The 25062-nt window shown below is 37.9% G+C and overlaps 2 protein-coding genes across 2 annotated transcripts; one reads left to right on the forward strand and one right to left on the reverse strand.

Moving 5' to 3' along the window:
• The first annotated feature begins 1843 nt into the window (after positions 1 to 1843).
• LOC140149315 (uncharacterized) lies at positions 1844 to 24459 on the forward strand. The gene is made up of 6 exons (XM_072171583.1): positions 1844 to 1921; positions 2086 to 2145; positions 4775 to 4994; positions 21147 to 21326; positions 23335 to 23549; positions 24268 to 24459. The coding sequence occupies exons 1-6, from the start codon at positions 1889 to 1891 to the stop codon at positions 24334 to 24336; spliced, it is 777 nt and encodes a 258-aa protein (XP_072027684.1). The 5' UTR covers positions 1844 to 1888; the 3' UTR covers positions 24337 to 24459.
• LOC140149331 (acetylcholinesterase-like) lies at positions 6745 to 19581 on the reverse strand. Its single transcript, XM_072171592.1, has 8 exons — positions 18910 to 19581; positions 15391 to 15553; positions 13393 to 13470; positions 12885 to 13003; positions 11240 to 11416; positions 9110 to 9705; positions 8345 to 8535; positions 6745 to 7037 (listed from the first exon to the last, which is right to left on the reverse strand). The coding sequence occupies exons 1-8, from the start codon at positions 19270 to 19272 to the stop codon at positions 6964 to 6966; spliced, it is 1761 nt and encodes a 586-aa protein (XP_072027693.1). The 5' UTR covers positions 19273 to 19581; the 3' UTR covers positions 6745 to 6963.
• Positions 24460 to 25062: the final 603 nt, after the last annotated feature.

Genomic DNA, 25062 nt, shown 5'->3' on the forward strand with positions numbered 1-25062 from the left:
AAACATGTTTCACGTCCCTCCCGCTTCCTTTTTGAGGTTCCTTCAATTTCATTTTTATGTTTTGAAATTCAGTAAAACAAAAAAAAAAATATGCCTAGGAAGTAGAGATGCTTTCTATAGCCTTGCTAACATACAAGAAACACTTTTATAAGGTTTTGTGATAGGTAGAGGGAGCCTATCTCTCAGAACAAGAAATAAAAAGAGACCTCCTTTTTCCAGGCATTATTATGTACTCTAAAACAGCTCTAATTAAGGGTAGGCCTATTTGCACCGATTTTGCGATAAAATATAAAAAATAAAAAGCCCCCTCTTCCTCCTTTTTTTCAAAAACCCGGACGTGAAACATGTTTTTTATTTTACTTGGCCTAATTATTATAGGATAAATAATATAGCTGCTCCAAGACACAATCATTATCATCACCGTTTACCATGAACCACTCCCGTTTACTAAACCGCGCGCTCCCTTTTACTCCAACTAGTTCAAAGCATATTTTATGGTCCAGTGAGAAAATAATGTAGCCATTTAGTGGCAGTGAGAAATGTAGCCATTTCAACTGGCACGTTTCTACATAATGCTTTTTGTGTGTAACCATGGTAAATGTAAGCCTATGTGTCTGAGACGTTTTTCATTCTAATTTATTAAGAAGAAACATCAGTAACCATGGTAACTTCAATGATAAATCTACTAGTTGTCTTTATTCAACGGATAGTTGTCAGAGTGATCAGGTAAAATTAATATGTATTTATAATCTCTTTTGCTAGAACCCACTACTTTTATTTCATAATAATGCTTAACCCTGTTAACAAAATGGTGCCAATATTTGTTTTAATAAAGCATCTATACGGGTAGATTTTGTTTAGATAATTTGTTATTAATGTTAATGTCAAATTCAACCATTATATGTACTGCTAAGTGCTAATAACTGTAAGTTTCCTCATCTCATGCATTATGGCCACACATAATCCGGATGCAGCAGAAGCATTACAAACAATTTAAGCGATTTTATAGTGCGCTACGCACAGGCACAAAGTACGTCGATCCACAAGCCTCAGCACACTTTACACTACAGACCGGTAAGTTCGGTAAGGTTTATTATGCTTATATTTTATACATGTTCTATAACATATGATGCATGTATCATGTAATGATGTGTATTATGCTTATTTTGTATATCATTTTGATGACATTATGTAATACAGTACATGAAGTAATGACACAAGAAATTGACATCTGTCTTCAAGTTTTGCACAGTGACGTTTCTGTTCACGAACCTTGGTTACGTCAGTGCGCGGGAAAAGGTGCGGGATTGTAACTATCTGTATTGAAGCTTATTTCGGATATTTCCATTGGGGTCTGCGACAGTTATTGTCAGAAAACATGCAAAATCAGGGTTTTGGGCTCTTTTTCCACAGACTGATTGAATAATGGAATTTCAATTTTCATTTCCAGGTGTGATGGAGCAATGTTTCTTCTGGCATAAAAAGAAAATATTTCTGTAATTATAAGAATAGTAGGCCTATAATAGTTCTGTATTATTCTGGAATCGGGAAGTTCAACATTCCAGGTATAACTATAAGTCACAATAGTCTTTTGTGTTCGTTCCGTTGGATAGCTATAAATACAGGTCCAAATTTCTTTCGATTTTAGTAGCTGGCTGCATTTCATTCATACGAATCGCAAGTTCTTCATATACACGCTGGTATTATTATTTTACCCGGTTATTTTACAGGTGAGTAAATGTTGCGAAATAAATAGAGAATCCGCCAATATCATGCAATACCGTGGCATGGCGTAAGGTATAATCGATAATTCTATAAACTAGCGTGAAAGCGAGTATTTTTATTCATATTGACCTTGTACTTAATCGAAAAACATCGATATATTAACATGATTATACTGCTGAGATTTGATATTTCCCAGGTAAATAACAACTAAAAACTAGCCTGGTTTGAACATGTTGAAAGTCGCAGGCGCGATCCTATACTCGGAATCTTGCCTGCGCGGAAGTTACGCTGAATTCATAGTCTCATGCACTCGGCCATTTTCATTTAACTTTGTGATTTTTAATTTATTTTGTCGATTAGTTTTACTGTAATACTACTGAAGACCTGACAGCCAGACTGAAGTCGGATCGTGACACAATGGTAAGATTGAGTTATTTATTAATTTTACATATTGCTCACATCCTCATAATCTCATCTTCTTTGTAAATGAAGCGACATGTAATGAATCTATTCATATGATTCAATTATGGGGTCACTGGTATGAACGTTTGGACAGTATTTTTTCTGGGTCAGAGCACATCAGACATATCGAATTACATTCTGAATACGAGGCATGTCCTTCTGATATCAAATAATTTTGATTTTTTGAAATTCGTGATAATAATACACATTTTATGGCAAATGATTAAAAATTGATATTTTTGAAGTAAACTTTATAAATCTAATGATATGTTGTTTTGGGACAACTTCAGTAAGTCTTGTTTAGTAAAAATGTATATAAAAAGTCACTTATGTAAGGCGTCATTTTCAAATATGTTGGGGTGTGTAAAAATTATATCACACACATAAATCAGGTGTTATCTTCAGTCGACTAAAGCATAATACGTGTATGCTTATCATCATGTTATCTTCAGTAGATAGCATTGTCAACGCATCATGTCAAACCTTTAGTATATCATTATAATACATTAGGAGGCCGGTCGAGTGCAGATCCGTCAGTCCGGAAGGCTACACTGCGCGCAGATATTCTTCTTGAAGGACTACATATACCATAGACCAAAGAATAAAAATCCCTTTAAAAGGGAGAGCTTGGCCTTGGAATACCCAAACTGAATGAAATATATCAAAAAATAAATACAAAGAACATACTACTCTACAGGAACTCATATTGTAGTAGGCCTATACTCGGTTATATGAAACGATCTGATCCAATCAGTCCAAGTCAGCACTGCACTGGCCCTTAATTTACACCGCTGCTCCAACAGCAACTACCATCTACTAGTACCTGACATAGACTATGCATTGTTACCTTCCTACCTATAGGTCATATATACCTACCTATAAACATAGACCATAAAGTCTAGATGGTCTGTGCTATGAAATATCCGTTAAACCTATACCTACACGTATATACAATCTACTACCAACGCACAACCTAAATACCCACCTACCTATAAAACAGTAGCTATCCATTCTCCCAAACGTCAAACATGACTGACAAACACCACATATTAATCAAGAATTTTGCAGTAACATAGACCATGGAAGTAAAACACATGAATAGACTGTGGTATTACACTCTCTTATACCATGTATACTGTGATGCGAAAGTTCATCACCACCAAAATTGTTCTTGGTCAATTGTTCCATGTCCAAGGACAATATAATAATTATTAGAATTTGGTTTAATTTATCTTGGAAACGAAGCATGTTCCATGTATATGGTACACCTGTCAAAAGTCATTAAAACTCATCATCCTCCAGGTCAAAAAACAATCACAACTGAGCACTGCTTTATGAGGGAAACAAGGTTACCTGGGAGGTTGCTATTTCATCCCTGGGTTAACATGGTCAAGTCAAAGAGTTCACTGCTGAATATATAGCTAAATGAATTAAGTCATTGGGGAGTGAGGCTACTCTTTAGCCTCCTGCAAACCCACAACTTAAATTTTAAGCATTATCCTACAACATTGTTTTACTGAGGATGAAGCAAATGCATGTTAACAAGACTAGTTTCCTACTTCAGGTCAAAGGTCGAGGTCGCAAACGAATGATAATATTACTTGGCTTGTAAGCCAAGCAAAAAAGTGGTATTTCAATACAAAAAATTCCTTCAAAAGGGGATGATCGATGTGCAGACCTTGAGATTGTGTGTAGATTGGCAGCACTGTGTATAATTACATCATGCAGTTATTGTTAACTACATGTATGCACACAACACAGGGGCACTCACAATATGCAATTGAACCCTACTGGTAGTGCTGTGTTGTAGCTATATGGGATGAACTAGTTAGCATCATATATCAAAAAGTATAAAAGCTATGATTTTAGTACTTGCTCTATGTTTCAATTACTTATTCTTTTCCAAATATCTGAATCTTCAACCCGGTACAAGCTTTAATAACGGGGGAACATACATTTTTTTAAAAGAAATCCTACCATCTATCCAAACTCGCCGTGTTATTCCAATGCACATTTTGCTTCACCGGGCAGCCATTTTTTGGTCGTATTTGGAAGATTGGTGTCATAAAACCGTACAAATTTAGTACTTTCTGTCAATCAATTATGGCTTATTCTCTACATGTCAATCTTTAAATAATTGGCATAGTCCTTATAATAACGGTGGTCCGCCTTGATGAGTAAATGACAGCAAACAGCTGCATACCAGTGAAAAATACCCCAAAACTCGGTCAGTGGAGCTCCGCTCGTACATGTCAATAGCGTCATTATCGATTGGATTAGTCGTCCGTAGCGGACAATTCGGTCGCTCATTGGATCAATATTATCAGGTGGTAATAAATTTGCATTGGACAATAGATTACTATAATGGTTTAGTACTGCATATATCGGTTTAATCTTCAATAAGCGGGTTTATGGCTGGAAAGGTCACGGTGAATATGCCGTGGACGACACTGCACTATGATGTAGTAGTGATTTACCCATTCTGTAGTGATTTTCACTGTTTGCCCACGACATCTGTTTACACTCTGTATATGCTATATTACTTATAATTCTGATTATTCCACCTCTTCACATTCTATCTATTTAGGCTCATGACAACACCATGATGATGGAAAATCAATCGCCACCAACGACTTACTCCTTTGACCCCATATCCACGGCCACAATGCAAAACCTACCTAACGTTCACAAAAGCCACCGACAACTCAAAGCAGTCCTGGATGCCGGTACTAATAATGCAGCCCAAATGTGCCAATCAAATCGGGTGTCACTCAAAAGTGGAATGTCGTATGAGCAGTTTCTTGAAGGTATTATATAATAGAAAATATCATTATTTTCCAGTTCGATGAAATTAAGGTTATTTTACATGTACTGTGGGTAACACTGTGGTAACATACGCCCTTCATTTAGGTCTATAGGGTCTATTCTAGTGAAAGCCAATCTTTAATACATGAATAAAATAATAAACAACTCACAGGGTGTAACTTAAAGGGCATTTCGTGATCCACAGCCTCATCCCCCCACTTTTTACAAAAAAATGGGAGATTTTTACTCCACTGGATACCTCTGGCTACATAATGTTTATGTACCAAATATTTCTTGCAGATTAATTTGTTTAGCAAAAATATCGCCAAATTTGAATTTCGTTCTGGTGCACCAGAACGAAATTACAACACATTGTCTATGGAGCAGTGTAATACACATAAATCATGCATAACTCGCAAACGCAAAATCGGAATCAACTGAAATTTTGGAAATAAGCTTTTTCGTGGATATCTACTGAAAAATGTCATAAAAAGAGGATGCTAGGATCACGAAATCCTCCTTTAAATATTACAACAATTAAACATTTATTTGTCACAAAATTATGTTTTCCCATTGCATATCTTTATCATTGTTATCATCACGAAATGTTTGACCCGCACACATGGTACAATCACCTGAATTAAAAGTAGGTTACTCCCGCGATGTACCATGTATGCTTTGGAAATAAACTGCTCAGTTCATAAAACAGTGGGATTATGTAGTCAATAATAAATACCTCAGTTCAGAAATCCTTCTTGTTTGAGTGGTAATAAAATAATGAATTATCCAAGGTACGAAAAAGTGGATTCCCCCCGTATAGTATTGTATACCTTCCAATTTCAAGATAAACCCTATCGAATAAAACAGTAGACTAATAATTGAAATGGTAGCCATGTTGGTGGACAGGTTTTAAGTGTCAGAGGGACATGTCTCTAGTTCATTCCACAACCATTCATATTTTGTAATGCAAAGAGTATGGACGTAGTGCGAGGTTAAGGCTGTACGGATAAATGAGCGACGATGTTAGTTACCCCTTCTCTTTTCCAACAACTGTCTAAGCATCCCCTTTTCGATGTCCATTGTGCATATGCTATTACACTAAAGCATTAAACTCTGATTTGTAATAATTTGTGTACAATTTATAGATTTTCACATCTGATCTTTTCAGTCTTTGAATAAGGGTGTCTATGAAAAGATTGTCAGATTTCTGACCTACTTCTAAAATTGGCCATATGTAGGGCCTAATGCATCTTTAAATAGATCTGGCTTTTCATTGGTCGCTATCGCCCAGATCTCGGTATGGTTTATATCCTCCGGGCACGTGCCATTAACTACATCGTACACAACTAGGCCTATCTGTGGAATTTGCGCACAAGTTGTGCAGGCGCAAAAGTTAAACTCTCACTTGATGCATGGACTTACGTCTAGCCACAGATAATAGAGACTATAGAGACATTGCAATGTTCCAAACGCAGCACTTGGAACTTACGTTTTCACGTACGTTTTTACGTACGTTAATACGGTGTTAAATATTGATAGTCTCGGTTCCAAACTGGATTGTGTTCATTCGTCACGAAGGAGAACGAGTCAGCTGGAATTAAAGACTATAATATTTGATCTAATCTAATCTAGGTCGATAGAGGGCATAGTGATTGAAAAAATAACAGTACGCTGAGTCTCTGCTTAATTCAAACAGGCCGCTTTTGATTTTGACAAAAATTTTGACCTACATGCTGATTAAACTTAATTGGTTTTTTTGTGCTCCCTAAATATTATAGTTGCCCAAAAACATATATTTTGGTAGATTAAAGATCACTACATCCATATATCATGACTTTACTTTCAAAATGAGACTTTTTTCGTCCTGAAAATTGGGCGCGTTGCATTGACTTAGACTTAGAAATTATTCTACCAACTTTAATATGATTTACACGATTGCAGTAGCAGGTCTAGTAATAGCTCATAATTTTGTCAAGGTTCCGACTCCTCGCTGCACGATTCTTTCCCTCCTTTGGTCCAATGGGGTGTGCAACCTTCTTTGTCAGCTGGAGAGAAAGAGCGAAAGAGAAAAATCTTAAAGGTTCTGACATGATAAATCAACGAGGCTTAAAATAACAAGATAATAACAAAATAAGGGCGGTTCTCGAACCATCAATCTGAAGCCTTCTAGATGCCCGTCTAGATGTGTTCAAAGATATTTATACGTAGTTTCATATGACCATTATGACCATATATATAGCTTTGATTTGACATTTTTTCTCCTTCGAAAAAGGTAAGATAATATCTTTTCTTTGCCGATAGTGATAGTCATTGGACATGTTGGAAACTGCGTACCCAAATTATACGAATCGTCGGTTTACAGATGTGCAGATCAGCTGCATATGAAATTATGATGACGACCTCAAACAGGGATTAAACACCTTAAGGGGGTACTACACCCCTCAATAAATTTGTGTCTAGTTTTGCATTTTTCTCAAATACTAATAACACAGTGGTAACAAAAGTTATGTATATTATTGGGGCAAGGAATCCAATTACTACACTGGAATTTCTGTGACCAAAGACAAGTGGTTTGTTATTTATGATAAGAAATAAGGTACCGCTAAGGATGTACCTCCTTTCCTATCATATATACTGAACCGCTTGACTTGAGTTACTGTAATTTCAGTGTAGTAATTGGATTCCTTGGCCCAATAATATACATAACTGTTGTTACCAATGTACTTTTATCATTTTTGAGAAAAATGCAAAAATAGTCACAAATTTACCACAGGGGTGTAGTACCCCCTTAAAGTTGGTGTCATAATTCTGGGCAATACGTCTATAGAAACAATAACGTTTACTGAACCGTATAATATTAAGTAAAACGCATATGAACTATAGACGAATCCAATTTCACACATTCCTACACCTCAATGGCAGCCATAGCTGGGTCCCCGTTGGCTCCATCTCACCTAAAATGTGAAATGATGTGGCCTCGGAGGGGATTTTAAACTGCATTCTATCACCCGTGTTACACGTAGACAAAAGAATGATGACAGTTCACAACACAATAGAATCTAACATCGACTTTTAAGCGGCTTTAATCCACCCAATTGGGCAGTCACAACACCAGTTTGGTGCTGCGGGGACCCAGTATTGGCCGACCAAATCCTGACCATGACTTGGCTCGTTGGATTCGTCTATGTTTTGAGGCTTATAACATTTGCAACTTACATTTTGCGAGCTTTAAAGCAGATAAAAATTACACATAAACGTATTTTCTACGTTAGGGTTTAGTGTTCATAAACATTTATAGAATTTAAATGATTTGCGTAACAAGAAATAATCGTGACGATCATGATTAAATTACCTAAAGCAGCATCTAATTTGGGTAGATAATCATTCCATAGTCTACATGCTATTCCTGACGGGTCTGGTATATTCCTCATCGATGGTGACAATTCTTTGAACATTCTGCTTTCTACAGTGTATTGCGGCCATTCTAATAACTTTGCTGCGGGAGTGGAGGCTTCCTCATTTTCATTGCCAATGTTGGGATTCCTGCATGGGAAAAATCAACAAATTCTTTGAACATATTGCCGGCATATGAGAGTATTATTTTCCTTCAATGTTTCAAAATGACTTAATATTTTTATGCTTGTATAAGCTTGTATACATGGTATAGAATTCAATATGAACAAAAAAAGAAACCGGACCCCCACCGGTGAGTCACTGGTGGTGTACATACCGGTATACTTATCCACCTTTTTCGTTTTTTGTAGCAAATTTGGTATCAAATTGGAGCTAACAAGATTCTGCACACGACCTCATCAATTTAATTGACACAACAAGATCAGGTTTTGGTGTAGGACCGTACATGACCGCGGACTTTCCGATATTTGAGGGGTTTACCATTATTTAACAACTTACAAGCTCTAAGATCGATGTCGTACACCTTTATAGTCTAAATACTTTCACATGGGCTCGGTATAACATGCGCGTAAAAATGTAAAAATGAAATGCAGGACAAATGCATAGACATGATAGAGAAAGTAATTAATTTGCAAGTATCGGATTCAACTTCAAATTTAGACTAAATTTTGTATATAGCTTGAATTTACCATTAGTGACGTACCCTGTTTTTGCAAAATTTGACCAGTACATGATCAGCTTTAAAGTCATATCCACTTCCACGTCAGTAAGGATGAAGTCGTTTGGCATGAAATGAGCTCCCATGAATGTGCCGTCATCTCCATGACAAGCGCCGCTCCACGGCGTGTTGAACAAAGATTTGGAAGGATGAAAGTTGAATTCATACGCATACACAGAGCCCAGACCAGCTTCAGATGCAGCACGAAGATAAGTATCAGTTGGGCAACGGAAAGCGTAATCACTTATTACTTTAACGGTAGCGTCAAAATAATCGGGATCAGGATCGGATATCACGTGATCGTCAAAATAGACAAGTTCCATAGCAGCGCGTTGAATAGGTTCAAGTTTGACGCCGGTCATTGATAGAGCTACGTCTAAGAATGTGGCATTAACGTGCGGTTTTTCAATAACTCCGGGATAAAGCGTGAATATATACATCATTCCTTCATCCTTCGTGTGCCCAACCAAAACGTCCATATTTCCTACTGCGAATGTTTGCTTTTGGATGAGGTCTTTTGATCGTTCTGTGAAAAATTTACCATCAAAAACTGGCGAGAAGAATGTTCCACCTGTAAGCACCTGAAACATCACCAAACAAATGAATAAGCATTAGTATAGGCAGGCTTGTCTGTCATAAAAGCGAAATGGAAGAGGATTTGTATTGCTTTACTACGCACTTCAAGTATTTAAAGGCCAGTGGTCCGATCGACAGCATCATCCTCGATTTACCTCATTGTTGATGAGATTTTGGTATCATGTAAAAGATCGTATTTTCGATCCAAATCAACGTATTTCCAAAGAAATCGTGAAAACAATGGTCGCTTTGTGGTGACCACGCTAGCGAAAATATCCCATGCCCAAAGCATTGTGGGTTATGTATCTCCAGAAATTTCACTTCGATGAATGATCGGGATTATGAGTTAATACACCAACATTTCGTAAGCTTATACTAGTTATAGCATGGACGTACTAAATACTTCCATGGTTATAGCAACAGCTGATACCTGAACTACTTTCTCTGTTAATGATGCGGGACAACAATAGAATTCTCGCGTTGTAAAGCAATAATGTGTGATTTGCATAAAAAATAGATCCCTATTTAAATGTTAGTTTTCACTGATAGCTAATGATCGCATTGCCCACTTTTAATTTCGAGACAAACAAATGAGGTAAAACTTAATCAGTACTCGATCGGTGAGCTCAGAATAAAACCAGGGATACCCGGTTTTATTATAAATGTTAAATTTTACTGTAATTAAAGCACATCAGGCTTATGGCATATGTACACCAATGGCCATTACAATGGTGCAAAAAGTAGAAATTCGAAAAAACATTGAGGGCGTTGCTGTGGAGCAAATCACACATAATGGCTTTAACTTTGGCTTGCTAATTGTGCTCACATCCTAAACCAATAGGGTTACCCCCTTTAATGTCTGTTTGCATCGTCATGATCGTATAAATAAAATAGTATTGGTTCGTACATGATTACTTGTGGTGCTATAAAACTATGTTACCTTGCAAATTAGCAACTAATTACGATAATCAACTACGGTATCGATAATATTAGGAATTTTGGCGAATTTGTGGACAATGTCCCGGGGGGGGGGGGGCACTCGAATATGAAAGTGACGTACCTCACGTACCTGTACCCACCAGCGTACAAAACTAGGGATCTATCGGTGTAGAACTTTTCAGAAAAAAGGGGGTCATTCGGTGTTGGCAACTTAAATGGGGTGATTTTGTATACACGGTATAGGAGCGCCCAAAATTTCACATCATTGACAATCAAAGATAGCTTTTTACCATTATTTTACAGTACAAAATAGACAAACCTCATTTATTTTGCTCACAATGCGCGCCGAAATTTCAATTTTGAGGACTGATTATTCAAGAAAGGGGGTCATTCAGTGTAGGCTACTGAAAAAAAACCCGGGGTCACTGAGTGTAGGATTTGCCAAAACTACCGGGGTCTTTTCATGGGCACATGACGTATGTCATGTGAAAGTGCCCCCCCCCGGACAATATATTTACCAATTTGCACATTATTTCATTTTAATGAGCAATTACTGTAATTAAATTATCAGCTGAACAATGACACTGATCGTATATTTACCGTTTGATAGGCTTGAACGAGTTCGTCAGCAGTTACATCCATCAAACAATCCACAAGTTGTTTAGTGTTTTCCTCATTCATGTCATTACATCCAACGGCTTTACCCAAAGAAAATGCTCCCTTTCGGATGTTTTCGGCGTCGTCCTGCTGCGCCCATGGAGCAGCAGCATTTCCACTCTAATAATTATTTTAAAAGAAACAAATAATTAATATTAAAGGTCCGTGACCCGATCGACAGCATCATCCCCCCGATTTTTCTCATTGTTGATGAGTTTTTGGTATCATTTAATAGATTATATTTTTCTCATTACCATCCTGAAATTTGACGATCCAATTTGATGTATTTTCGGAGAAATCAAGAAACAAACAGGCTATACTGGTAACCACCTTCGACATTCTGGGTAGGAAAAATGATTCTGTGAATAAGAGCCGTATTACTCCCTGCCAATTCGCACGAACGGAAATAGGTCCGAAAAAATGAGGGCGCTATAATAATAAACGCTTAAAACTAAAATAAAGAAATACATAAGGGATGAAATAAATACAAAACAAGACCTTATCTTGTTAAGTATGATACGAGGAATATGAAAAAAATATGAGAAAAATGCCCCCCCTAATAAAATTAATTAATTAATTAATTAATTAATTAGAAATATTATAAAAAACACACTTTTTTCATTAAAACAAACCCTAAAATAAAAGATAAGTGTAAAATGTACGTGATGATAATATACAAAATGAAAAGGAAATGTATCAGGGTCAAATAAAAATAAAAAGAATGAGATATTTTGTCACAAGAATGATGGGCGTAGTGGTATGGCGAAGCACTCGACGGGAGTGTTGTTTCTGGATGCCGGACCACAATGCAATGCATGCGTACCAACGTATTGGCTTGCTAATTGTGCTAATTATTCACTTTTACGCTGAAAATGTTCTCGTTTTCTCCCATAGATGCATAAAGGGGACAATATTTGAAATTGTATGTAAGTTTGAAGACAATCCATATCCTAAACTGATAGGGTATAGAAATAATTATGTAAATACACTGACGACGATATGATGTCACATGTATCATGTGTATGATAACCAGTGCCGACATCAAACATATTATCGGGGGTTTTGGGGCCAGTGCGGGAGGGTCCGATTTATAATTAAGAAATAAAGGGTAATGCATTATCCTTTACACGCAAATAATGTGTCGAGGCAGTAAAACGTAAATAATGGGTGAGGCGCAGCCGAACCCATTATTTAAACGTTTTAATGCCGAGGACACGTTATTTGCGTGTAAAGGATAATGCTGCACCCTTTATTTCTATTCTATTAGTGCGATTTAAAGAGAAAATATCACATTTTTGCCTAAATATTTCAAGTTGTTTACCTCAAGGAGAGCCTACGCGTAGCCAAAGCGTAAGTGATAGCGAGTATTGCAGAACGCGTAACCAAGCGTGATGCTTTGCGTAGAATGCGTAACGACGCTAATATACTGCATCGCGCTTTGCTGTGCGCTGTGATGCGAGAAGAACATAAAGTTCGTTGCCCTGGCCACTTTATTGCTAATTATTGGTCTTTCACGTGACGCGTTTCAACAAATCACAGTGCGCGATTTTGAATAATGGGTCGTGGGGGTAACAGAACTCTGACTTACCTGCATGATGGCTCTGGCAAACAAGCCTTTACTGAGTGGTGATAGAGTATGCAGACTACTGCTACTTCCTCCTGCGCTAATGCCGAAGATGGTTACTCTGTCTGGGTCACCACCAAATACTGCATGATAGAGAGTAGGTAAATAAGTATCAAAAGTAAGTTAATAAGTGAAACCAACCCCAGCAATTTTTCCGGGGATCATGGGGTTAGTGCGGGAGGGGTGTGTGTTAAAATCTGATTTATTATTCTGACGAGTGAATGAGAAATGTGGAGTAAAGCCCAAAATTGGGGATTCCCTACACATCATACTGAAATTCATACACCCCACGCCAATAAATAAATATTAATTAAAATCAAATCAATCAATCAATCAATCAATCAATCAATACTAGTATATAAATAAATAAATTATAATGTGCAGGGTGGGTGTGCGTGGGGTGTGAGTGTGGGGTAATGGGGTATAAATGGGTGTGTGTGTGAGGGTGTGTATAAATCACATTATCACCTACCGGCAATGTTCTTCTGAACCCATTTCAAGGCTTGTACTTGATCAAACATTCCCAAATTTCCAGGCAACACTTCGTCGGCTGCAAAAAGGATACAAAGAAACGGTTCGAAGAACATAAATAGCTGTACATTAATACACTTATTCAACATTTTTATTACATAAGTTCGTTGGTCAAGTGACGGTTTCGACGAGATAGTATTTAGAGTTAGCACGTCCAGTATTCAGTCTTCATTTTGTTAACACGCTTTTATTTACCAGCACCGGAGAGAAAGCTCAAATGAGAACCACACCTCTCTTTTAGTCAATCCAATCTTTCAAGCCACCAGTTCGATGACATTATAATCCGAGACTAAGAGGATTGAAAGTTTCTGAAGGGGTGGTGCACGAGGCCATATCCGGGAAAGGGTTAGATAGAGCGATAATGACTCAATCGCTTGCCTGGAACAAATTTTGAAACACTTTCCACGGCACGCCGATAACAACCACGTGAGCAAAAACACCAATCAAATCAATGAACAATCTGACAAACACTAAGTGCACGGCACAAGGTAGTAACTGAAAATCGTTGGTTATTTTTGTGCGCTTTTCAGAAAGGGGTGCGTTTGAAAAGATAGCGCACTTTGAGGGTATGAGTAACCTGACAACCAAACGCAACAGACGTTTAGGATTGCTAGGTGACTTGGAGGACTCAGCTTAATGTTTTGTGTAAGAAAAGTAGTGGCAAAAGGTGCTGGATTTCCAACCGTATCCCCCCAAAGTCAAGAAATCTGCGTCACTGGATACGTCACTAACATGCGAGTCATCATTTTTCTTGGCATTGTACAAAAACAACTTTACTTATTTATTTATTTCTTATTTAACATGGGGTGACCAATCAATGCACCGGCACACAGTGTCATCGCCCCGATATCTTCATGGCAGAAATCGCCATGGTAGGTTGAATCCACCGCCACACATGGCCATTTTGTATTGCTAGGTGACTTGGAGGACTCAGCTTAATGTTTTGTGTAAGAAAAGTAGTGGTTTTATTGCTATTTTGGCTTCTCTTTATCTTCCGCTGCATGCAAGCCATTTTGAAAATTGCTAGGAAAGCTTGTTGTTAGGGGCTGTGCAATAATTATGAGTTCTGGGGTAAAATGTCCAAACGTCGTGCCAAAAACTGTTCCATAAATTTATTCTTTTGCCAAAAGGTGCTGGATTTCCAACCGTATCCCCCCAAAGTCAAGAAATCTGCGTCACTGGATACGTCACTAACATGCGAGTCTTCATTTTTCTTGGCATTGTACAAAAACAACTTTACTTATTTATTTATTTCTTATTTAACATGGGGTGACCAATCAATGCACTGGCACACAGTGTCATCGCCCCGATATCTTCATGGCAGAACTCGCCATGGTAGGTTGAATCCACCGCCACACATGGCCATTTTGTATCGACCTGTTTAATAGTTTTGAGTCGCATAAAGGGACGAAGGACATCTGACTAAGGCTACTGACAATAGCCCCGATTAGCTCGGTGACTGACCTCGCTGTGTGTCAGTCGAGCGTGGTTCGCCATAGGTCATAATGCTTTTAGACTACCTCAACGATTGGCCTGTACACTGCGCTATATAATTCGGCACATATAAATCAGAATTATTGTCAGTTTGTGACTCAAGACGCAAGCTACTGTCTCAAGACGCAAGCTAACGACTATCATATCTGTTCAAAATATATATTCAAGTGCAAGGAACCACATCTGGTTTCTTTATACGAAATCATTTACGGGAGATATTGATCATTTTCTACCCCGGTATCCAAGATTTTCTTCTCATATCAAACTCGTGCATAGCAAATTCACGTGTATCGATCCCGGGTATTTATTTTAGTATCTCTGCTGGCAAAGTAATTATTAGCCAGGCGATGTCGGTGTGTGGCACTGTTCTCTATGGTAACATTTTGAATCTAACAACTGTTAACTATGTTAAAAGTTTGAATCTAACAATACAAATGAACATTACCTGTACTTAAGAATCCAAGAGTACCCAATCTATAGTTAAAGGAAACTATGATGATGACTTCACCAAGCGCCGACATTGGATAAAAATCGAAGTCCTCCATAGTTCCAGCTCCAATCATGTAGCCCCCTCCGTGTATATGAACCATCACAGCAGCGTTAGAAGGCTATAAAATTACAGTTAGCATGCACGGTTAGGTTAGAACAAATCACAGAATTGTTATTTCAAATTCAATGCAAAATACCCGGGGGGGGGGTACCGCTTCGAATATGATACAACCAACCTCCACGTGTGACTTTAATTGTTAATGTTATTTCGAACGGGCAATTGTAATGCGTATATCTTTGAACAAGTTCATCTGGATTGTTGTGAAAATGATTTTGAAAGTTCATTATATCAAATCCATTAGTAAAAGATGGTATTTTTACTCACGTTTTCAGTGACGCTTCTATGATAATCTACCATAATTCATCAGTTTAGTAATGCGTATATTTTTAGTATAGGGTTTCCAAAATACCGATATCCTTTCATGAAAATGTGTATGGTAACTCTTTTAAGGGTTTGTGACCACTTTTAAGTGGGCAAAGGGCAAAGAAATAGAAAACTTCTGAAATGCTATTTGCACAAAAGCACCTATAGGAGCAGTAGGTCGTCTATCTTGACTAATAAAAATAAAACGATAAAAGTGCCAATCCAAAAAGAAAAATCGAAAAAGGTGGTCAGGAAGGCTGTGTACGACATGTTTCTTGTATTGCATGCACCAACCGAAAATTGTCAGTATCGACACAAAATTGGCCGATTTAGTCATTTACCATTGAGCTATTTCAAACTTCATGAACTTAGGGCCGGATTTACCATTAGACCAGATGGGTTCGCCGGGCCCAGGCCCCTAAAATTGCCTAATGCATGTTCCCCAAAACATCATGTTTTGGCCCGAAATATGGTAACATCGCAAAACTGAAATTGGACATTTTAGCGAGCACTTAATGTGTAAAAACAACGACAATTATGGCCAAAATTCGTTTCTATTAAGACCAAATCTTACTATAAATAGGGAAATGTTGTATCTATGTATCTATGTATGTATGTATCGCTATAAAGGCTCCGTCAGTTTCGATCCAAATGTCGCCAAATTCATACGGGAGATCGAGGAATATATGGGAACGTGTTTAAACTTTATTTGGTTGAAAACGGTCAAGAATTGGCTACAAAAACAGTGAAAATATGGGTAAAAACGGGTTTTTTGTTATGAAAATCGGTTGTCAGCCTACGCGTCACTGCAGCTGGCCGGCAGCGCGTCGGCGCCTCGTGCGTTATGCGCACTACGCCAATGGGCGAGTAAACGGCGCAGAGCCACGCGACTGCGAGCCAGAGACCAGTGGACATGATTATACGGAAAGAAGGAAAAATAAAGGACAAAAAGGTACATGGACGGGTCACGGGATTATGATAACGGGTGAACACGTCCGCAGACACGCTATGAGAGGACGTAATAAATACGGGAAAAAGATCTTTGTTGCACAAACAACATGAAGCGGTACTATAAAGAAAAAGAAAATTAAAATGAGGACAAAAAAGTACGAGTAATAGGCCAACGGGTTAAAGTAACTAAATGAAACGGGAACGAAACAAAGAAGGAAAGAAACTAATCAGGAAATGTAAGAAAAAAGAAGCTAAAATAATGAGAACAGAATTAAATAAAAAACATGGAAACGGGAAATCACAAGCAGCAAATAAACAAAGAAGCTAAAGGGAAATGTAAGAAAGAACATATTTAGAAAATAATGGGAACGAGGTTAAATAAATAAATAACATGGGAACGGAAATTCACAAGCTAAAGCAAAAGAAACTAAAAAAGAAAGTGTAAGAAGAGACAGGTTTAGAAAAATAAAATGTACCTTTTCAATGATTCTACCTGTTTAGTAATTATTCCTGTTATGGTGAACGCTCCCATCTAGCGGGGACCCGCTAGTTAGTAATAAAAAAGCAAATTTTTTTTTTCTCGTGGAGCGCGCAATTTCTTTGAAAAAGTAATAACCCAGTTTACCATTTTCCCTCATGGGCCATTGTATTGCAAAATTTAAACTTATTTCCTTTGTTTTTGTTTTTATTTTTCTTTGATATTTTTCGATGGGGTGCACCACCCGCACATACCCCCATTTTTGTTTGCCCCCGTACAGGCTTGCCCCCCCCCCCCCCGGGGAAAGCCTGTATGGGGCAAAATAGGTAGTGGTCAGTTATATGTATCTATATAAAAGCTGTGTAAATTAGCCCTACCACAGGGCCTTTTTTACACACTACATACTCCGAGACACCATGCTATAAACTGAAAACTGCTAAAAACCCAGTAACAGTTCACAACCCACTAACCGCTGTTTCTGTAACTCTTTTGAAAATTGTTACAAAGATTGATTTATTTATTTATGTATTTATTTATTTATTTATTTATTTATTTATTTATTTATTTATTTATTTATTTATTTATTTATTTATTTATTTATTTATCTTCATCGCTAATTATTATCGTCATAATCGTTTTGTAATTATCATCATGAAACATGCCGTGATGTGTGTATACACGTACATGTGGACGTGATTGTTCATGCATGTACGGTATGTGCTAATTTACTAAAGAGTATGTGCAAAAGACAGTTAAAAAGACCAAAATCGATGCTTGACAGATTGACTCATTTCTTGACAATGAAAGCACAAAAATACAAAATATTCTGCAACCTGAAAGGTTATAGATACATAATTGTTTCCAGTACTCTTTCATTCAAATCTGAAAAATATCATAAGCATTTTGACGCTATTGTATTTTGACGTCATGCGTGTTGCGCGCTTGCCGCCGCATAGTTTATACAACACATTTATTTGAAATAATACCATATGTGACCGTACAGCACGAATGAGCCGTAAATGTCCTCAATTGTATTCCGAGTTACAGTGTAAAATGGGCATGAAGGTCATATTCATAGGTATTTCAATTTGGTGCTACGTGTATCTCATTAAATGAGGTACACGTAGCACCAAATTGAGGTACCAATGAATACGACCTTCATGCCCATTTTACACTGTAACTCGGAATACAATTGAGGACATTTACGGCTCATTCGTGCAAGGTACGGTCACATATTAGCAGCAGCAGATTATGAATGAACCAGGATTTTCGGGAACAAAAATAAACAAAACCCTAAACACTGCACCGGTAAAATAGGACTAAACAATGTAATTCAAATTTAATTGGGGACAGCGGTTAGTGGGTTAAGCAGTTCTCGGGATATAGCGTATCTCGGAGTATAGCCCGCGCCGGGATAGCGTGTACGGAGATGGAAAAAAGGCCCTGTGGTAGGGCTAGTATAAATAGGGATTGGCCTTTTATTGCCCAATGTTGTCAATAACAACGCATTTTAGACAGTGAAAACGGTCCCTTTTCGACTTGTTTTTACATGATGAGCAATTTAAGAGCATTTGCGTTTACTTAAGATAGGCCTAGTTAATTGTATTATATTTAATACGTACCTTTGACACAGGAACATGGACATTTAATATCAGACAATCCTCATCAACCTGTTCTGCCTTTAAAAATGGAAAGACTTCAGGCATCATAGGTTGTGGGCAAATCTTGCCGTACTCCTTTGCGTTGAATTCCCCCTTCAATTCCATAGGTACAGGTGGCTTAAATCTTAATGGTCCTACAGGAGGTTCAGCGTAAGGAATACCTAAATATGCATCCACCTCAAAGTCTGTATCTTTAGCACGGAATTGAAATCGTCTTCCAGTGACCGTGAGTCCGCCATTATATAACTTTACCACAGGGTCGCTAGCGTACGTTGTAGATACTATTGCTAACAATCCTAGTACTAGCAGCAGTCCAGGCACCATATTTTCTGTTCACGCGGGTTGAATAAAGTAATTATTGGTATGATATTCTTAGCGCGTTCAAAACCTGTCGTATGTTTTGTCTGGTTCCTCGTGCACTGGCCTGTTTAATTTCGGTCAGTCGATTTCAATTTGTGTGTAATCAGTACAAATCTCACTTCCCTGGTACAAGCTAGTACACAAGTGCATGTGTGCATTTGCAAGGTAAACAAACAATCCGCCTTTTAGGGCCTTGGTGAATTTATAGTCGATCGCTGTTGTGACTCGCACGCATGCTGACCATGCTCACTGTGCAAAAACAACTTCCCTTTTCACTGAGCGTGCGCGCGATTCGCATTTCTGAAAAAGCAATCGAGTATAAATTCAACCAGTATATCCAGGAGCTTCCAGGGTACTTTTAACCTTGACCCACGACCTGATTATCGCGAGCAAGAAACACGTATGGAAATAACGGACTCACGGCGTCTATTCATCTATTGCGTCCAATTTGAGCGCTGACATATTGGAAAATGTTGCTTTAATCAATCAGCGTCCAGTTTCCGAAATTGTCAGTTGTGAAATGTACCTGACTGGGCATTAATTTAATTATATAACACATAAAGGCTTTGACATCATCGAATGGCCGCCTTGTGCTGTAAATGTGATCAGTTTATACAAGGTGTCCCAGAATGATTTATACCTTGTTTGAACAAAATATCAAAAAATATATAGTCAACAGTGTATCTAATCTTAATAAGTGCAATACAATGCTACACATGTCTGCTACTAATTCTGTGACTTTCATGGAAATAGCTTGATTCGTTTTTGCGTGACATTGCTATTACTGAAAATGGACGAAAACTGCATGTGTGTAATTTACAGTGCAAAGGCATCATAACACATGGATCCTTTATCACCATCGTCCGGCCGCACTGTGCAATATATTGGAGAAATCCTACATTCTTTTATAGGAAATACACTAAATTTGGCACAGACGTAGAGCTTACAATGCCAAATAATTCTTGATATGGGATTAAGTGAAACATTTCAATATGACATCAGATATTTAGGATGAAAAACGAACTTTTTTTGTGATTTTTACCCCAAGTTTTACCCAAAAATGTCATTATTACAGGTGATATAACTTCCTCAAGGATCCTCCGACATTCAACATTTTTACGTAATCTTCTCTAACTTCTACTAGAAACGTCCAATTTTTAAAATCTAAAAAATATGAGAAAGCTAAATATAATGTAGAACTTAAAATGCAAACAATAATGACCAATAGAAATGCCGTTCATGCCTAAAAAATCCATGTTTCCCGGTATAAATCATTCTGGGACACCCTGTATATTGTTCAAAGATCCATTCCAATCGCATATTTTTATATTTTTGGTCAAAATAAGGTCAAATGTAAAGGGAACGTACCTTTTTACCTACTTAAAAAGATTGGCAATGATCATCAGAATTTCTTCCCATAGGATTACACGTTTTCAAAAACCACTATATGGTCAACATAGTTATAAAGGATTAATAGTATTTACTTACCTTTATATATATTCGTAGCTATGGACATAAAAACGGATAAATCAATTATAATTTTGTACGTGTTGAAATAACCGTCTTGGAGAGTCTGTCAAGTAAAAAAAATCGGTACAATAATGGTTTACCCTGCGCACCCTGTATTTTAGTGTTAGGGTTAGGGTTAAGATTAGGGTTAGGGTTATATTTGTTCGCAGGGTATACATGGTATACCAGAATTATTCCAAAAAATCAAACGCGTTTACATGCAATCGCGGAAAAATCATGTGGTCGTCATCATGTCCATAGGGACCCCTGACCACTTTTGTTAAAGTGTTTATCATAATTATTACAAGAAAACAATTTTTCATCTTTAGGTATGTTATTCAGGGATGAACAGATACTTGGGTCTGGGCGCATTATCTACTACACTGACGTGATATTCAAACCAGTCACCGAATCCGGCACTGAGCCTACTAACAAAGACAAAATGACCAAAGGGAGACTCTTTCTCACCAATCACAGGATCTTGCTGCTATCAGCCGAAGAATATCAAGGTTTGATCTACTTTTCTATCATGCAGAAACGCCAAAATAAATCAATCGCGCGGGTTTCAGTCTCATCCTAAATCCCAGCCTGAAACTGGAAATCGAGCTGCTATATACCAATGTTTTTTTGTTTGATTTCATTATTCTTCCGTTGATTTCGATGAGAAAATATATATACTTACGTAAAAATAATGAAGTGTACTGTTTAGTTTGCACATAAAGTAATATAACTACATTATGCACATTATGCACATTACACGTAAAAGACACAAGATCTTAGTGTTTAACAGTTTAAGTTTAGATCACAGTGAGTTTAGATATGATGAAGCAGGCAGAAGCCGGGTCAGAAGCTACGAAAAGACAAAACAAGCATTAACACTTTACATTAACAGATTACAGACACTTGCCCTGCAAGATGAGGACGGGAAGTAATAACAAACCAGAATGGAATTGTATTCAGAGTTGAATATTTTACCAGGACCTCTACAGCAGCAGCAAGATCCGAGTAGAAGGCCCACATTTAGTCTCAACCAGTGATCCCAATATACCACCCATCAATGCAGATGAAGTAAGACCTGCCCTTAAAGGTATGAAGAAAGGAAAGGCACCAGGAGAGGATGAGATACTGACTGATGTGTTGAAGGAGGGAGGCGAAGTTGTAATTAGTAAGCTAGCCGATCTCTTCACACAGTGTATCCGAAAAGGCAGAATACCATACAATTGGAGTAATGTCAGCATCCTTCTTCATAAGAAAGGCAACCTCACAGATCTAGGAAGCTCTAGGAAACTATCGTCCAATCAGTCTTCTATCCAATGTTTATAAAGCTTGTCACCAAAATCATCACCAATAGGCTCACTGCTACGTTGGACTTCAACCAGCCCCGAGAACAAGCCGGATTTAGAACGGATAGATCACCAACATGTAGTTAACCAGATTATAGAGAAAGAAAATGAATCCCAGCAACCATTGTGTTTGGCTTTCGTAGACTATATGTGAAGGCTTTCGACAGCATTGAAACTCCAGCTATACTACAGGCACTGGTAGACCAGGGAATCGAGAGCACATATGTCAAAATAATCAATGACATATGCAGCATAGGAACAGCTACCATCCGGCTACACTCTGAGAGCAACAAATTCAACATTCACGGGGGTGTGTCGACAGGGAGATACCATGTCACCAAAACTTTTCAACGCAGCTCTTTCTAAAGCTTGCATGTGAAAAGAAAGGGATCAAGATCAACATGATCAATGGGGAGAGGACAAGCCACCTGAGATTTGCAGATGATTATTATAATCTTTGCAGAAAACCCTGATGAAATGGAGTCTATGCTGCAAGCCTCAATGGAAGCAACCAGTAACCAAGTGGAGCTGAAGATTAACATAAGCAAGACCAAAAGCATGTTCAACAGATTTGCCATCAAGAAGCAAATCTACATTCACCAAACAGCACTAGATAAAAGAATATGTGTACTTGGTCAAGTTGTCGAAATGAACTAAAACCACTTTGCCGAAGTTAGAAGAAGAGTAAGAGCAGGATATGGTGCTTTTGGAAAAATTGAATGAGGTGATGCAGAGCAATATGCCATTATGTCTTAAAAAGAAAGTCTACAACCAGTGTGTCCTCCTAGTCATGACATATGGCTCAAAAACAAAAAAGTGGTCTTGGGCTGGTCACCTAGCTCGAACATTTGGAACCGGGACCAGCATCAGCATGGTATACGTGGTATATGGTTGAACACTCGGCAATTAGCCTTTTTGAAATATCGCGGGCACAACAGGAGAGGACGTACTTTGATTTGGGTAATCTTTTGGCAGCTGAGAAGCATACACAAGATTACCCAAATCAAAGTACGCCCTCTCCTTTTGTGCCCGCCATACTTCAAAAAGGCTGATGCGATCATTAACGTGAATGCTTGTCAGCTTCCATGTACCAGAGACTACATATAACCCACTGACCCAGATGTCTTTGGCAAGGAGCACTTTGAATAATATAATGTATATTTCTTGTTTACAGGTTTGTCCTTTGCGGGGTCTGAGATAGTTTTAACAAGTAAACGCCCCAGAATGTATTCCCTTAATGGGTGTTGCTCCGATGTCCTGCACTATCAATGCGTACCACTGGGGTGTATTAAAAGCGTGGAATTGAACGCGAGGCTTGGCGTCTCTACTTCAGCTAACATCATTGGACGTAGGCCTTGCTGTTGTTGCGCCTGTTGGGCATGTTGTGGGGTATGTATCAGCCCGTATACACTGCAAAAATATTTTACTCAATATTAAGTAAAAAGGTCACAATTCAACAGTTGAGTAAAAATTACTCAACATTGAGCTCATATAGGTCACAACTTAACAAATGAGTAAAAAATTACTCAACATCATAGTAAATAACTATAAACAACCATCATGGTGTCAGAGAAACATTATTGTATGAAACGTATCAAAAGATGCCATGACTGGTCAGAATAATTGCATAGAAGCGGGCACATTAAAGTTCTGATGTTGGACTTTTGTAAGGCATTTCATAAGGTCCCTAGTCGAAGATAAGCTGTTACTGCCCACAATGCAATAAGGCATGATGTAAATGCGAAGGTTGAAGCTTTGATAAGTGATCGCTGTACTTGCCAGCTGCGCATAATTTGAAAACTGGTCGGCTGCTCCACAGATCATGATCATGATGATGATTTAGCCTGCTATGCTTGAAACAAGGACATGGGTACTTCAGTATTCAAACTTGCGCAAACTGCACCTTCGACTAAAAAATGTTGCACTTTTTACGTTTTAATACATAATGAAATTTTTGTAACTCAGCAGACTATATAACGACAAAGACGTAGTTTCAATTCTCGTGCTTACATGCTATGGATATTATAATTTTGAATAATTATTGGCAAATTGTCAATTCTGAATTTAATAAAATAACACCTACATGTACTTTTTATTTCTGTTTTAGTTCGACATGTGCCTGAAATCTTGGTTTCAAACCCCCTTTCTGACGACCAATGAGAACAAAGGATTCTGACCATGGGTGCAGTCCTTCCACCATGGGGCCACAAGTACGTCGTTGAAATCCACGTCGATGTCTGCGTTCCTCTCAATTCGGTCAAAGACTTCATTGTAGAGCTGCAGCGTGTTGCTCCGGACCTGTATACCGGAGCTATGGCTAAGAAAGAATAAAGCTGAATTTATACTCGATCACCGAGCGATTGCGATGAAACGCTTTTGAAAAGCGATGTGCAATCGCCGAATTTTGCGATGCATCGCTCGTCGCTTTTGCATTTATACTTATCACGGCGATAGCGATTGCAGACGACAATTAAAATGTTCGAAATGTTACAAAATACATTTTAAAAACATCCATTTATGTCAATAATTATCGTTTTGAATTAATTCATCACCGAAAGTTAATAATCAAGAAAGATAAATTAATTAGCAAAATAATAGATCCAGTTGGTTGTATATGATTGGTTGACGCATTCACGTGTCAAGCGATATCGCTGGGAAGTTCAGATTTCTTCAACTTCCAAAAGCGACGTCGTTTTTGCCTCAGCGATTTGAATCGATTGATCGGCTTGACGCTCTGGAAATGTAAGTAAACACTGAGCATGCGTGAGAATCGCTTTTCTGCAAAAGCGATCGAGTATAAATTCAAAGTAGTTTGCTCCCATTAAAGTTTGCTGAATTTTTGAGGGTATCTTTATTTATAAAAAGTATAAAAAGTATCTTCTGAAATATGTGGTGTTTACGC

The sequence above is a fragment of the Amphiura filiformis genome, chromosome 1 (assembly GCF_039555335.1).
Source record: "Amphiura filiformis chromosome 1, Afil_fr2py, whole genome shotgun sequence".
Taxonomy (NCBI): Eukaryota; Metazoa; Echinodermata; class Ophiuroidea; order Amphilepidida; family Amphiuridae; genus Amphiura; species Amphiura filiformis.